Source organism: Aulonocara sp. 'chitande type north' Nkhata Bay, linkage group LG8, assembly GCF_057382095.1.
Source record: "Aulonocara sp. 'chitande type north' Nkhata Bay isolate Kocher_YH1m ecotype deep benthic linkage group LG8, A_spYH_male_GT1.1, whole genome shotgun sequence".
NCBI classification, from domain to species: Eukaryota; Metazoa; Chordata; class Actinopteri; order Cichliformes; family Cichlidae; genus Aulonocara; species Aulonocara sp. 'chitande type north' Nkhata Bay.
Window position 1 is genome coordinate 12,079,626 of NC_141351.1, and position 13,023 is coordinate 12,092,648.

Here is a 13,023-nt window from a genome sequence, read left to right on the forward strand (position 1 = left end):
ACAACAACCCTTACAGAGTAATGAGAATACCTTCATTTAAAGTAACACTACAGCATGAAGCTCAGTATGCTAGCGATTAGTGACAATCTGTACTCAGTAGCAACTGAGGTTGGTGAGGACGAGGATTTTATGTAGCAAGCTAATTAATCCTTCAAAAATTCTCCAATGAAAAAAAAATCCAAAGAGTTGAAGCTTTAAATATCAACATAAACACAAAATTGAATATGTTTTGATAAATCCTAACCAAGCTGGCAGAACAAAACACAATGCAGAGAGCGCATAATGCACTGAAGAGATGAATGCATACAATTAAACAGTCTAATTAATGCAACTGCCGATTCCTGGGTTTCCCCTTTACATTTAAGTAATCCAAAACTTTTCCACTTGCCCTTGTCTGAATTCATCCCACATCCTTCAACTTGTGTCTCCACTGACTTGCCTTTTATCCGGAGGTCATTGTTCCCAAACAAAGAAGAAACTAGACACCCTCTTCTTTTTTTCTTTCTCTGTCTTATTAGTCTGTTTGAAGGATTGTCAGTTGCGAGAATCATTGCCCTGGATAAACACAGTCTCCTTTGTGTTTTTGTTAGTTGTAGGGTGCTATAACAAATCAAATAAATGTAATATCACAGTTAAATGAGACACCCTGAGAAATTAAGAGAAAAAATTGAAAATCCTGTCATTTTTCTTTTGCTTCCTAATCATTTACAGCAGTTTATTTACCGGATAACTGGCTGACAATGAGTTGCTACTTTGTGCATGCTGTTTACTGTTAATGTAGTATTTCATTATCTACAGCGCAAATTACAAATCATATAATTGTTAACATAATTAGGCACACAGATATCTAATATTGGCTACTATTAATGACAACAAACAGTATATGGTCCCTTTGTCACAATGTTCCATACCATATATGGCAGGATCTGATCATTTCTGTGTCCTGTACTATGAACAAGACTGTAAATGCATACATGAGCTAACTGTGTATGCGTTTGTGTGTGTATATGTACACTACATGCATGCAAACCTAGATACTGTATTTGGGTATCTATTTCAAGTATGTCTATATCTGGCGTGTGCATTTGCCTGCATATCTACATATTGTATACATGGTTGTTACTTATGTTTTGAATTCTAGGTCTTTCCCTTTTCTGGGTCAGCATGGAGTCTCTCTCTGAGTTTCTGTTAGGTAGACAGGTCTGAGCACACAGGCTGGAGTCACGTTGCCTCCATCAGTGACCTGGCCCCACAGTCAGCCCCAAAGTCCAGGCAGTTAGCACTTGCTGGGGGAAAAAAGGAGTCCAGAAGCCGATTAAGAGGAAGCTGACACTGAGATAAACGCTACTGCTCCATCTCTTAGATCTAATACAAATATTTAAAAGGACGGTAAAAGTTTTTTTTTCCTTCCTTTTTTTTGGAAAGAGAACAAGTTCATTGAAATGTATCCAAACATCACTTCCTCAGGTTGTCACATTTGCAAAGATCCAGACATTCAGTGGTATGCAGGCCTCGTCCAGTAGGAGTAACAGGTTCAAGCCATTTGTCAACTTAAATTTAAACAGTGTACTTAAACATGGCATTAAAACAATATAACTTGTGAGTTAGTGTCTGAGGAAAATCTTTGGTAGCAGAGATGGGAAAGTACAACACAGACTTATGAAAGGGTAGCAATGGCTGGATGAAGATAATATTAAAGATGCAGAGGACCAAACTGGAGAAAGAATAAGAGTCAAGATTTAAAAAAAACCTTAACTTCAGGCAGGTAGATATCCAGTGGAGTAATTATAGACATTTGTTTTTTAAGCTTCTTTCTTTGCAAATTTGCTGTATATTTTGTGGATAAATGCAGATTTGGTTTCACATAGCGATATCTATCTGTCAGTGTTTGTCTGATTCCCTGTATTATCCCTTAATTTGACATGATTTTTCTGGATTCACAGCACTGGATCATCACTGTGATTGGTAGCTTCATAAGTGAATATAGCGTAGAGGAATAGGAGGCCACAGAGGAATATTTTAAGGTTCAGGTGTTAACATGTGAAATCACTGTTGAGCTTTAAAAATAAACAAAAATCACACTACAGAAGTGGCTGTTGTTTTAGCGGCACTTGGGCTGAGCACCAGGCTCTGAGCGACGTCTTCACGATTGATTTTGCGCAGCGCCGTGCACAGAGCTTCGATGCTGGCACAGTCCTTTCCCGCCCAGTCAGACAGGAGGGCACAGACCGGATGCTCTTCCTGCTGGAAGGTCGCGATCCGCTCCTCCTCGTATCCGAGAAGAGCCGCCAAGCTGCTCCAGTCGCTGTCGTGCATGTGGTCGCAGTCTTCTCCGTCCACAGCCCTAAACAGCAGCTTCTCCACTTTCTCTCTGGTGTGGAGGGGAAGAAGCAAACAAGGCTCTTCATCGATGTTGACGACTGCAAAAGGAAAAAAACAAACACAATTATGCATTTTTATTTAAGTTTAAGCACACAGATAACAGCATAATATCTTATTGAACAAAGAAAATATTTTATTCACTTGATGTGATCCACAGAGCGATGGCAGCTGTGCACAAATAACTACAGGACTGTGAGTCATCATTACTAATCGGATTACTTTCTAAATATAGTTTTTATGCAGACAGTACATTCTTTGTCAATATCAGTGTCAAACAACAAGCTCTGATTCACTTTTAATGGCTATTAAATGAAGAAAATGCTTCTTGTTCCCAACTTATTCACCTTGCTCTGACAGATCATGGTTTTAGGACTCATCACTTTGTCCTGTGCAATAATAACACCGGCAGCAAGGGACTTCACTCTTTAATATTTATAAAAGCGGTCTGTATATTTCAGATGGCTTTTGCGGTTTAAGTAAATTCATTGCCCTACAATATCTCAGGAGTGCCTCATTAATAAAATTCCCAGAGCTTGCCAAACTAAAATGACTTATTTATGGTTTCATGCCTTTACTGGCAGCCAAACTGCAGTTTGTACAGCCAGACTGACATAGTGTATGGTGTTGAATAGGACAGAAAACATTATGATGACACTCTGACATCACTTCATTTTTTTACTATGAGCTTTTTGTGTAAAATTTCTTATGATTTTGAAAGTTTTGTGAGGCTTTGATGATTTTGATCTTTGAACTCCATATGATAATTAGTTCATCCTCATCCGTCAAATCCCTGATTGAAATAATTATTACTGCACAGGTCCAAGTGATGAGTCCCAAAACCGTGACATATAAGAGCAAGGTGAATAAGTTCAGAACAAGAAGCATTTTCTTCATTTAATCCCCATTAAAGAAGAATCTGACAAATCTGCACAGTCTGCATACAAACTATAGAAAGCAAAGGTTTGTTTCGAATTTAACCTTGTAATGCGACACGTATCATATTTGATACATTAGTTCTTGTGAGGTTCTGAGACCTCTACATCATCAATGTAGAAAAAAAATGCACAAAAAATGCAAGATTTAGTAATTATAATACATTTTTATTGTCGGAAGGTTCAATAAACAATCCAGTGTAAAAAAAAAAAAGAATTTTCTGTCAATTGTCTAATGGTTGTTTACAGGGTCAAAGAAATGTACTCAGAGATATTCCACTTATGAGAATGGGACTAACAGAGTTGATGCCTTCAGCTGTTCACCTCTATGTGATTTAAAAATAGATCACATGGTTTCCTTGGCTGATTTTTAATTAAGCTCTATTTATTTTTTATTTTCATTTAACCTTTATTTGTTCAGGTAATCTCACTGAGACTCAATGTCTCATTTACAAGAGAGACCTGCTTCTAAACTGAATAAGCCTGTGCAGGCTATGGGTGCGCCTTACAAGAAGTGAACATTAACATTTTAAGTAACTGCTTTGCATGAACTACAAGAAAAGAATCCATCATTGGTCCCAATACTACAGATTACACTTTAAGATATCAAATCTACTTCTAATTGTGTTTTTCCAAATAAACAGGTTTTTCAGGACCTGATCTGCTAAAATAACACTGAAGGTCTGAAGGCTTCATCACTGTTATAATCCTCTCCTGCTGATTTGCTACAGTAAGTAAGTTTTCCTGAGAGAGGGGAGGGTGGGCCTCTTTTCGTAAGACACTGACACTGTTTAGGGTGCAGCCTACGGTTTATGTACTTGCCCTGAAACCCAAATTTCTGGTTTGCTGTCCATCAGACTTATCATATGTTTACACCCAGTTTAAGCACATTAGTTTGATAAATGAGGGCTATCGTGTTTCTCAGCGCTATGACAGCGGCCCCTGTGTCGTTATACTGTGGATGAGTTTTAACCTGTTTGTGCCTGATTCTGGCCCTGCTGCTCCTGCAGACTCTGGCTGTCCACAGAAATGCCACTGTCACTGTGTAGCTTCTCCCCCTCGGGTGACGGGGTCTGGTTCGGGTTGGGGGTGCAGTTGTTGGCTCCTTGCTTATTCTGCTTGCAGCTGTTCCACCTGTATGTGAACGAATCAGCACAGAGACTCATCATACCAGAACTGTTAACACACAAACAAGTTTCCTCTTTTTAAATTATGTTACGTACACAGCATATAATCAGTGAGCTGCAGCTGGATTATAACTGTATGGGTTCAGTATGAGTATCTTTCACGTACACTGTTAGAGCAGGCCTACTGTGTTGTTGTGTGTCTCCATAAGGCTGCAATATGGGTGTTTTTCTCATTTACCGGAATTTAGCTCCTTTATTTCTATTGTTATTCGTGTCTTCGCTGGACATAGTGTTTACCAGTCTCATTACCCTTTTAATAAAATCTTATTAATATTATTTTTTTAACCCAAACATTTTCAGCCATTTCTTGGAATGATACCATTTTCATGTAGCCATTTATTCTACAGTAAATATGAAAGTAAAACATAACAGATCTCATCATAGCACAGATGACTTCTGCACTAACCTCTCACAAGATTTTGAGGAAACTTGACCTTGAGGTCAAGGTCACTGAGATTCAAATTCATCTGAGATTTTCAGTAGATTCTGTAGGCTGAGGGGCAAAAAACTACAAACCCATATCAAATTCGATTCCACTTCATCTAACTGTGCACCTTTCAACTGCTTCTAGCATTAACGCTCCCGCTACTTTTAGATCTCTTCCTGGAAGTTGTGTCAAAACACTGACCGTTCAACATAAATTTTATGGTTGATGTCCAACAAAAGCAAAACAAAAATGCTGTTAGTGTGTTTGAGGCTCACCCTGAAATAGAAGATAATCTAATCCAAGTGGCCATAGCTTCCAAGCACTAGGGATGGGTATCGTTTAGGTTTTATCCGATACCAGTACCAAACCGGTACTTTTGAAATGGTGCCGGTGCTCAAACCGGTGCTTAAAGAATGAAGAACACAAACCTTGTCCAAAAACCTCTCATGTTTAGCTGTTTCCCACTTTCTTTTGCTGTGAAGTACAGCCAGACTTTTGACCGCTTCGCCTTGGGCGTTTTTAATCTGTAGCTCTGCTCTAAAAGAACGTACGTACCTGGGCCCGCCTGCTACGCTTGCAAAGGTAAAATGATTGGCTGGAATCCAAAGTGTATGACATTTCAGGAAAATAAAGCACCGAAATGTGCGCTGCTTTTCGGTCTGGTTACTACCGTTTATGTCAGAACCGGTGCTATAATGGCACCGGATACCGGTACCCATCCCTACCAAGCATTGTTTTAAAGTAGATGAGGGCAAATTTAATCAGATATGATTTTTCCAAATATTTCTGTAGCTCATACCTAACTGCACACTCAGACTAATGCGTTTATTTTTCCTATCAGCTTTTATTCCCAGGTACAGTAAGGTTAGGTTGTCACCGTAGCACACATATGTAGCGAACCAAAAAAAGGACCTGAATAGGTGCGTTCTACATTTCTGCACATATCAGATGATGACAATGCATATAAGTCCTCATTCGCCCCAAACCCAGTAGTGTAACTGAGGTGAATTGAGTGATGCTTTTCTCCTCAAGACTGAGAAGCTGTCTTTTATAACTCAGACTTATATTCCAAAAGGTAAAATTGTGAATGCTTTAAAGCATTTGAGAAAGACACATGACTTACAAATGCTGCTATCTTCTCTATGCTAGTTTAAAATAGACTGAAGGAAAGTGAAAAACTGTTCTGTAATTCTTTAATTCTTTAATTCTTTTTGGAAAACATGGATGCCTCATCCTCCAGACTAAAGAGGAGAGGGACCATCGGTAGAAAAGTCTGATGGTAAGAGGGCGGCATTCATGCCTGTGGAACTGGCGACGTACATTCTGGAAAGGCACCATCTGTGCTGGAAGGCATATAAATACTTTAGAGCAGCGTATGCCCCCATCCAGATGGCGTCTTTTTCAGGGAAGGTCTTCCATATTTAAGAAACACAATGCTAAACAGCACACTGCATCTATTAAAACAGCATGACTTCATAGTAGAAGAGTCTGAGTGCTGAGCTGGCCTGCCTGCAGTCCAAGCCTTTCACCAACTGAAAACTTAGAGTCTCATGAAGGGAATAAAAATAATACAACAAAGATAACCCAGGACTGAGCAGATGGAATCTGTATCATACACGAATGGGACAAAATTCCTCTCTCATTTACGCATTTACACACTGATTATAAAAGAAGAGGTGACACCTCTAATTTGAGATCAGAGTTGTAAATCATTGTATTCTGGGTTTGTTTGTTTTTATATTTTACCCAGTGTGCCATATTTTTGGGAATGAGGGTCATAAATGAGCATCAGGTTTTAGTTATGATTTAGGCTTTATGACATTGACAGATGCCAAAATTTGAAGTTTCTGAAACTCTGCTTTTTTCTTGTAGTTGCAGTGGGTCATCAGGTACCTTGAGATGGTATTTTGCTCAATATGTCTACTTTTCAGTGTGTTTCCTGCTTAGTCCTCACCTCTTGAAGATGATGAAGGCCACTAATCCAACAACAACAGCTGCCAGGATGGAGCAGTAGATGGGGATGAGTTTATCATTCAGACCCTTGTAGAACTGCTGCTGGGAATCACCACTAGTGGTGGTGGTGGTGGTGCTGCTGCTGTCTGTGGGGACCTCTGGTACGGGTTCATATGTTAAGTCATCAATGGTAGTGGGGGGGAAAGTAAATAGAGACCCTGTGGTGGACTGACCTGTAAAGGACAAATATGCACAGAGAGAAATTCTTGAGTTTTGTGAAGATAGAACAGCAACAGGAAATTAAAACATTCACAGTTTTGTTAAACATTTATTTTTGACCACTTGGATCATTTACCATTAAAAAGAGAAAGCTGGCAGTTTTAATACTCAGAAGGCCATCCCTGTGTTGAACGTCAGTCCAGTATTTCCTTTCCTTTAGCTTTGTGATTGTGCTGTGGCTAGAGCTAATTACTTAAGAAATATCAAAAAATATATTTTATTTATGATTGAAATTCATCTAAACTTTTATTGCATGTCTTGCCATTACGGGAACAAAAATCTACTTCATAATATTATATACATATTATTATATAATTAATATCATAATCTACACATAATCTACACATTATCATGTGCAGTACTGACACAATATCAATGCTTCATTTCAAAAATTATAATGAAAAAATGCAGTTTTTCCCTCTTCTGTCCTTCTTTCAGTGTCATGGAATATTTTCATCACTTCCTCATGTCTTAGGTTTCTATTTCATATTTGTCACATTTGTCAGATCATCATACAAATGTTATATTGGATTTAATATTTGATTTTATATCTGACAAAGATAACCCAAGTAAATTTAAAATGTATTTTTTAAAATAATGATTTTATCTGTGATGACCAGAGCTTTTGGAAAGCTGGGTTAAGCCACAAACAGCACTGATTACTACCAGACCTGTTGATTCAATAAATCTAAACTCAAGATTAGTTAAGAAACAAAGTCATTGACACCTATCAGTCTGGAAAGAGTTACGAAGACATTTCTAAGGCTTTGGGACTCCAGTGAACAACAGTGAGAGCCGTTATACACAAATGTAGAAAAGTTAAAAAACTGGTGAACCTTCCCAGGAGAGACCGGCCTACCAAGACGCATTCAGGAGGTCACAAATAAACCCTGAACAACAGAACTGCAGGCCTCACTTGCCTCAGTTAAGGTCAGAGTTCATGATTCAACAATAAGGGCAGGGATAGCTCAGTAGGTAGACTGGTGACCCCATGATTGGAAGGTCAGGGGTTCAAATCCACTGAACGGCTACCCTGAGGTACCCTTGAGCAAGGTATCGTCCCTACACGCCTGCTTAGTGGCTGCCGACTGCTTCACTGAATGAATGGGTCAAATGCAGAGAGAGTAATTTCCCCACGGGGATCATTAAAGTATGCATTATTATTAAGAAAGAGGCAAAAATGGCATCCATGGGAGAGCTCCAAAGAGGAAACTACTGCTGACCAAAAAGGACACAAAAGCTTGTCTCACATTTGCCTAAAAACAATTTCAATGATCCCCAAACCTTTGGAAAAATATTCTGTGAATGAAAGAAAAGTTGAACATTTTAGAAGACTTGATCCCTGTTACATCTGGTATAAAACTAACATAGCATTTAATAAAAAGAACATCAGAGCAACAGTCAAACATGGTGGTGGTAGTCTGATGGTCTGAGGCTACTTTTTTGCTTCAGGACCTGCATGACTTGCTGTAACGATGAATTCTGCTCTCTACCAAAACATCCTGGATGAGAATGTCCAGCCATCAGTTTATTCCCTGAAACTCAAGCTCACTCGGGTTATGCAGCAGCACAATGATCCAAGAAACATCAGCAGGTTTACCTCAGAGTAGCTCAAAAACAAAATGAAGGTTTTGGAATGACGTGGTCAAAGTCTGGGCTTAAATCCCGTTGAGATGATCTGGCATGACATTAAACAGCCCATTAATGCAGGAAAACCCTCCGATTAAAACAATTCTCCAAAGTAGAGTGGGCCAAAAATCCTCCACAGTGATGTGAAAAACTCATGGTCAGTCATCACAAATGCTCGATTGAACTTCTCACTGCCAAGGTGTGCACAACCAGTTATTAGGTTTACGGGGCAATTACTTATTTAAATGTGTACTAATACGAAACTACCCCATTTATAGACTGAGAGCTGTTACACAAGGTCTTCTGAGCATTGTGTAACAGTAATTGTAAATTATATCTCAGTAGAAGGACTGGTAAACACATCTGCGGTCTGCTAACACAAGATAGGGCACTTCTTATTTCCAAAAATAGAAATACAACTTTCTGCTTCCTCTATAAAAACTGAGAGGAAATGCAGAGTGAGATTTAAACTCTGAGTTTGTCAAGCAGCAACGCATGACACAAACTCACCTATTCATTCTTGAAATTAAATTATTGATTTAAACAGATTTAACTGTGCTGCAGCTCGGGTCAGTGCACTTTTGCTCAAATCGGAAACGCTAAAAGTGACCTCACAACATAAATGAATTTCAAGAATTAACTTCATTTCTAATGAAATCAAATCAAAGGATTTTATTTGGAAAAGAAAAACAGCAGCAAACACATCCAGACCAAGGTTGTTTTTTCATAAATAGTAGCAGTTTGTTTGATACTCCACGGACTAGGACATTCCCAGCACAGCAATATGACCGGAAAATGGTTTGCAAAGTTTAAATATAGCTACAGATACAAGTGGTAACTTGGCAGATCACATATTTCCGTGTTACTTTTACTGTTTTGCCTCTTTTCACCACAGCAAGTGTAACAATAAATACTTATTATGCTGACAAACACAACAAGCACTCCCACAACACTTGGTCATACCCCATCCTCCACCCTCCCCTCTCCCCAGGGAGCCATTAACGATGGTAAGAGCAAGTTGGTCCATCCAGTCCTGCCCACATTCCTCCAACCATTAGCAGACACATTCGCTCCTCGCCGCGGATGCGGAAACCTATCCTCGCCTGTCACTTACTTACAGTTACTCACAGCATGGACAGGAAATCAGGCTGTTGGTTTCAGAGGGCTCTAAATACCTCAGGAGAGCCGCTGAGTGCAAGGCATCCATTTTTTACTAATGAGGCGAAAACATTTTTAATGAGAGCTAACTTAGATCGATGTGCTGAGCTGCTGCGGGGATTTTAGCTGAAGGAAATTTGAGGAAGCACTTTATGGTAACAACAATTAACTGAACATCAAATCTACGTCGATGATTCTTAATCATTAACCTTTAAGGCCACAGCTTTTTCTCACTAACTTGTCTTAGGATGACACTTGTGCCCCATTAACCTGAAGCCTATGAGCTGTAAATGTAATTCTCAGTGCTGCACTCCTTTGACACTTGACACACAGCGAAAACATTTGTTTTGTGTGCAGTTTTTTTTTTTAACCATGTTAGGTATTTACAAGCAGCCCAGATGCCGGTTTGTCTTCGTGTTACCTTGTTATTGTTGGTTCTTTGCCAGTTTTGCCTCCTGCTTAGCTCAGTAAGCCACATGCTTCTGTTTCCGGTGCTTTAACTCACTTAACATGACTTACTTGAAACCATTTTCGAGTATTATTGCCAAAGCCACAACATTCCTGGTCTTCACGCTTCCATATACTAACTCATCTTGCTTGTTGCATTTAAAGCCAAACTGTAAAGATCTTGGAAACTTTGCATATATAGTGCATTTTTGTGGCTTTATGGGGAGTTGCACAATACCAGAGATAGCACCTCAGGTAGCATCAGAGACAGCTGAAACCTAGATTTACAGATGAGGCTCTAAAAACTTGAGGCTCATCATCCATCCAGTTCAATAACTTTTGGAAAGTCTGTATCATCATTTTTTTTTTTTTATCCCATTCATATGTACTGATAGCTAACAAGACTTTGTAAATCTGGCATCCTGCTCTCATTGATATGTAAAGGAAAAAGTATGGATGACAGAAACAAAACAAAACAAGAGTCAGTTATATTATACATGTATGGGTTGCTGCTAAACTGGTGGATATATTATACCTTTATGAGTGGATGAAGTGCCTAAGAAATAGTATACATATAAACAGGCTTCTGGTGAATCACTACAAGATATCATGTTGCTTCCTGCCCTCTTCAATACTAGGTACCACACCATAGAGAATACACACACACACACACACACACACACACACACACACACACACACACACACACACACACACCACCATCACCACCACCGTTACCACCATAGCGTGTTTGTTTCTACTTTCTTTACTTTCCAACACACACGTGCGCACGCTCACACAAAATCAGACACCGTCCCATGACAGAGAGCTGCTTTGTCCGGCTAAAAATATGTCCTCTCTCCATCGTTCCTCTTTATCCTTCAGTCTTTTCCCCACATTACATCTGGCTACACTTTTACTCATTCCTACTGGGCAATTCCTTTTGTCAGTCACTCCTATGATCATTTAGACCAGGGGTGTCCAACTCCAGGCCTCAAGGCCCGGTGTCCTGCAGGTTTTAGATGTGTCCTTGATCCAACACAGCTGATTCAAATGGCTAAATTACCTCCTCAACATGTCTTGAAGTTCTCCAGAGGCCTGGTAATGAACTAATGATTTGATTCAGGTGTGTTGACCCAGGGTGAGATCTAAAACCTGCAGGACACCGGCCCTCGAGGCCTGGAGCTGGACACCCCTGATTTAGAAGTTTTTTAATGTTGTTTTAATCATTCTTATTATTTTCAGTTTTCATGTGGATGATGAGCACTCTTGTGTAAGCAGGCAGCACTCTCAATCTGCACAAAGCTTTAAATAATAAGCTGTTTTCAATATAAGGCAATGGTGGCAAAGGGAAGCTGCTTCACTGGCATTATTTGTCTTCCCTCCCATCTTTTATCAGTGTATTTTTAATCTTTATTGTAAATGCTAGGTATATATATCGCATACAGGATATTATTTGTCTCACAGTTTAAACCAGGGGGGTTCCTCCGGTAAGAGCGCGGCACGCCTGTCATTAAAACTATAAAAGTTGAAAGCTGCGGAGACGTCAAAATGACAGGCTCAGTCGGTTTTGAATTATCAAAACAATTATTATATTTATTGTTAAGCATTATCTGGCTGTTAGTGAAATTACCAGAGTTGTCTCGCTTGCTTTGTCTGATAGTGATTCACTTGTGACAGGAAATCCAGGTTCTTGTGCACATTAAGCGTGTAATAAGAACCTGTTGGTCTGTGCCCTTTACATAAGTACTATATAAGAGCAGCAGGACTGTGCATGCAGCTTGTGTTCACAGCAGCTGTGTGCTTGTTTGTGTGTGTGCAGCCACACCTGAGCTGAACTCGTCATTCCAACCGCTTGCGGACTCGTGCAAACAGGTGTTGCTGCAGTTTCAACACCGTATACTTTAAAGCCTGACTTATGATTTAGTCACAAAAGACAGGAGGGGCTCAGTTTGCCTTTCTGTAACTGCATTCCACCTGACTGCAGCCATAACAACCACAAATCCCTGCACATCAAAACCTGAAAAGACATTTGTATATTATTCATTATTCATTAAATGAACCACAACTGTTTTTATAATAGTTGTTACAAATACAAACAAAGCAATGCCCTTCAAATACTGCAGAATGCTGTTACTCTTGTTTTGTCAATCTGTCTTTTGGCCTCTGGCTCACTTCCTACTGTATGCAACCCATCTACTCCTTCTGCACACATGCCTTAGACACACCCATGAATGTAGAGAGTGCCTGCGTGTGGGCACGTCTTTCTGCGTGTGTGTGTGTGTGTGTGTGTGAGTGACTGTTCTGCTGCAGAAAGTGATCAGCACTCGTAGAGGTCAACCAGAGAAACCCGAGAGTGCAGAGGAGTAACTCCATCGCTTTTATCGACCAGGCCGCATTCTCAGCATCTGCTCCTGTGCTCCACTCTCGCCAGCTTTCTCCATCTCGTTCTCTCCTGCAGCTCTTTATTTGTTTTCCAGTGTACTAATCTCATGCTGATGCATTTTCTCTTGTGCAGCTGCTTTCAACTGGTTGATCACTACCCTTAATGTAGAAACAAGTCTGTTTTTTTCCTACAATTTCAAATGACACATGCAAAAATTCTTAAAATGGCAAAAAGGTTGCGGTG

General features: G+C 39.7%; 1 protein-coding gene across 1 annotated transcript in view; it reads right to left on the reverse strand.

Annotated features, from left to right (window-relative positions):
- Positions 1-490: 490 nt before the first annotated feature.
- ngfrb (nerve growth factor receptor b) overlaps positions 491-13,023 on the reverse strand; it is a 34,458-nt gene continuing 21,925 nt past the window's right edge. Inside the window, exons 4-6 of the mRNA XM_086303610.1 lie at positions 6,883-7,114; positions 4,288-4,448; positions 491-2,420 (exon numbers count right to left, since the gene is read on the reverse strand). Coding sequence (XP_086159736.1) covers positions 2,077-2,420; positions 4,288-4,448; positions 6,883-7,114 — 737 coding nt within the window. The 3' untranslated portion in view covers positions 491-2,076. The remainder of the gene's footprint in view (positions 2,421-4,287; positions 4,449-6,882; positions 7,115-13,023) is intronic.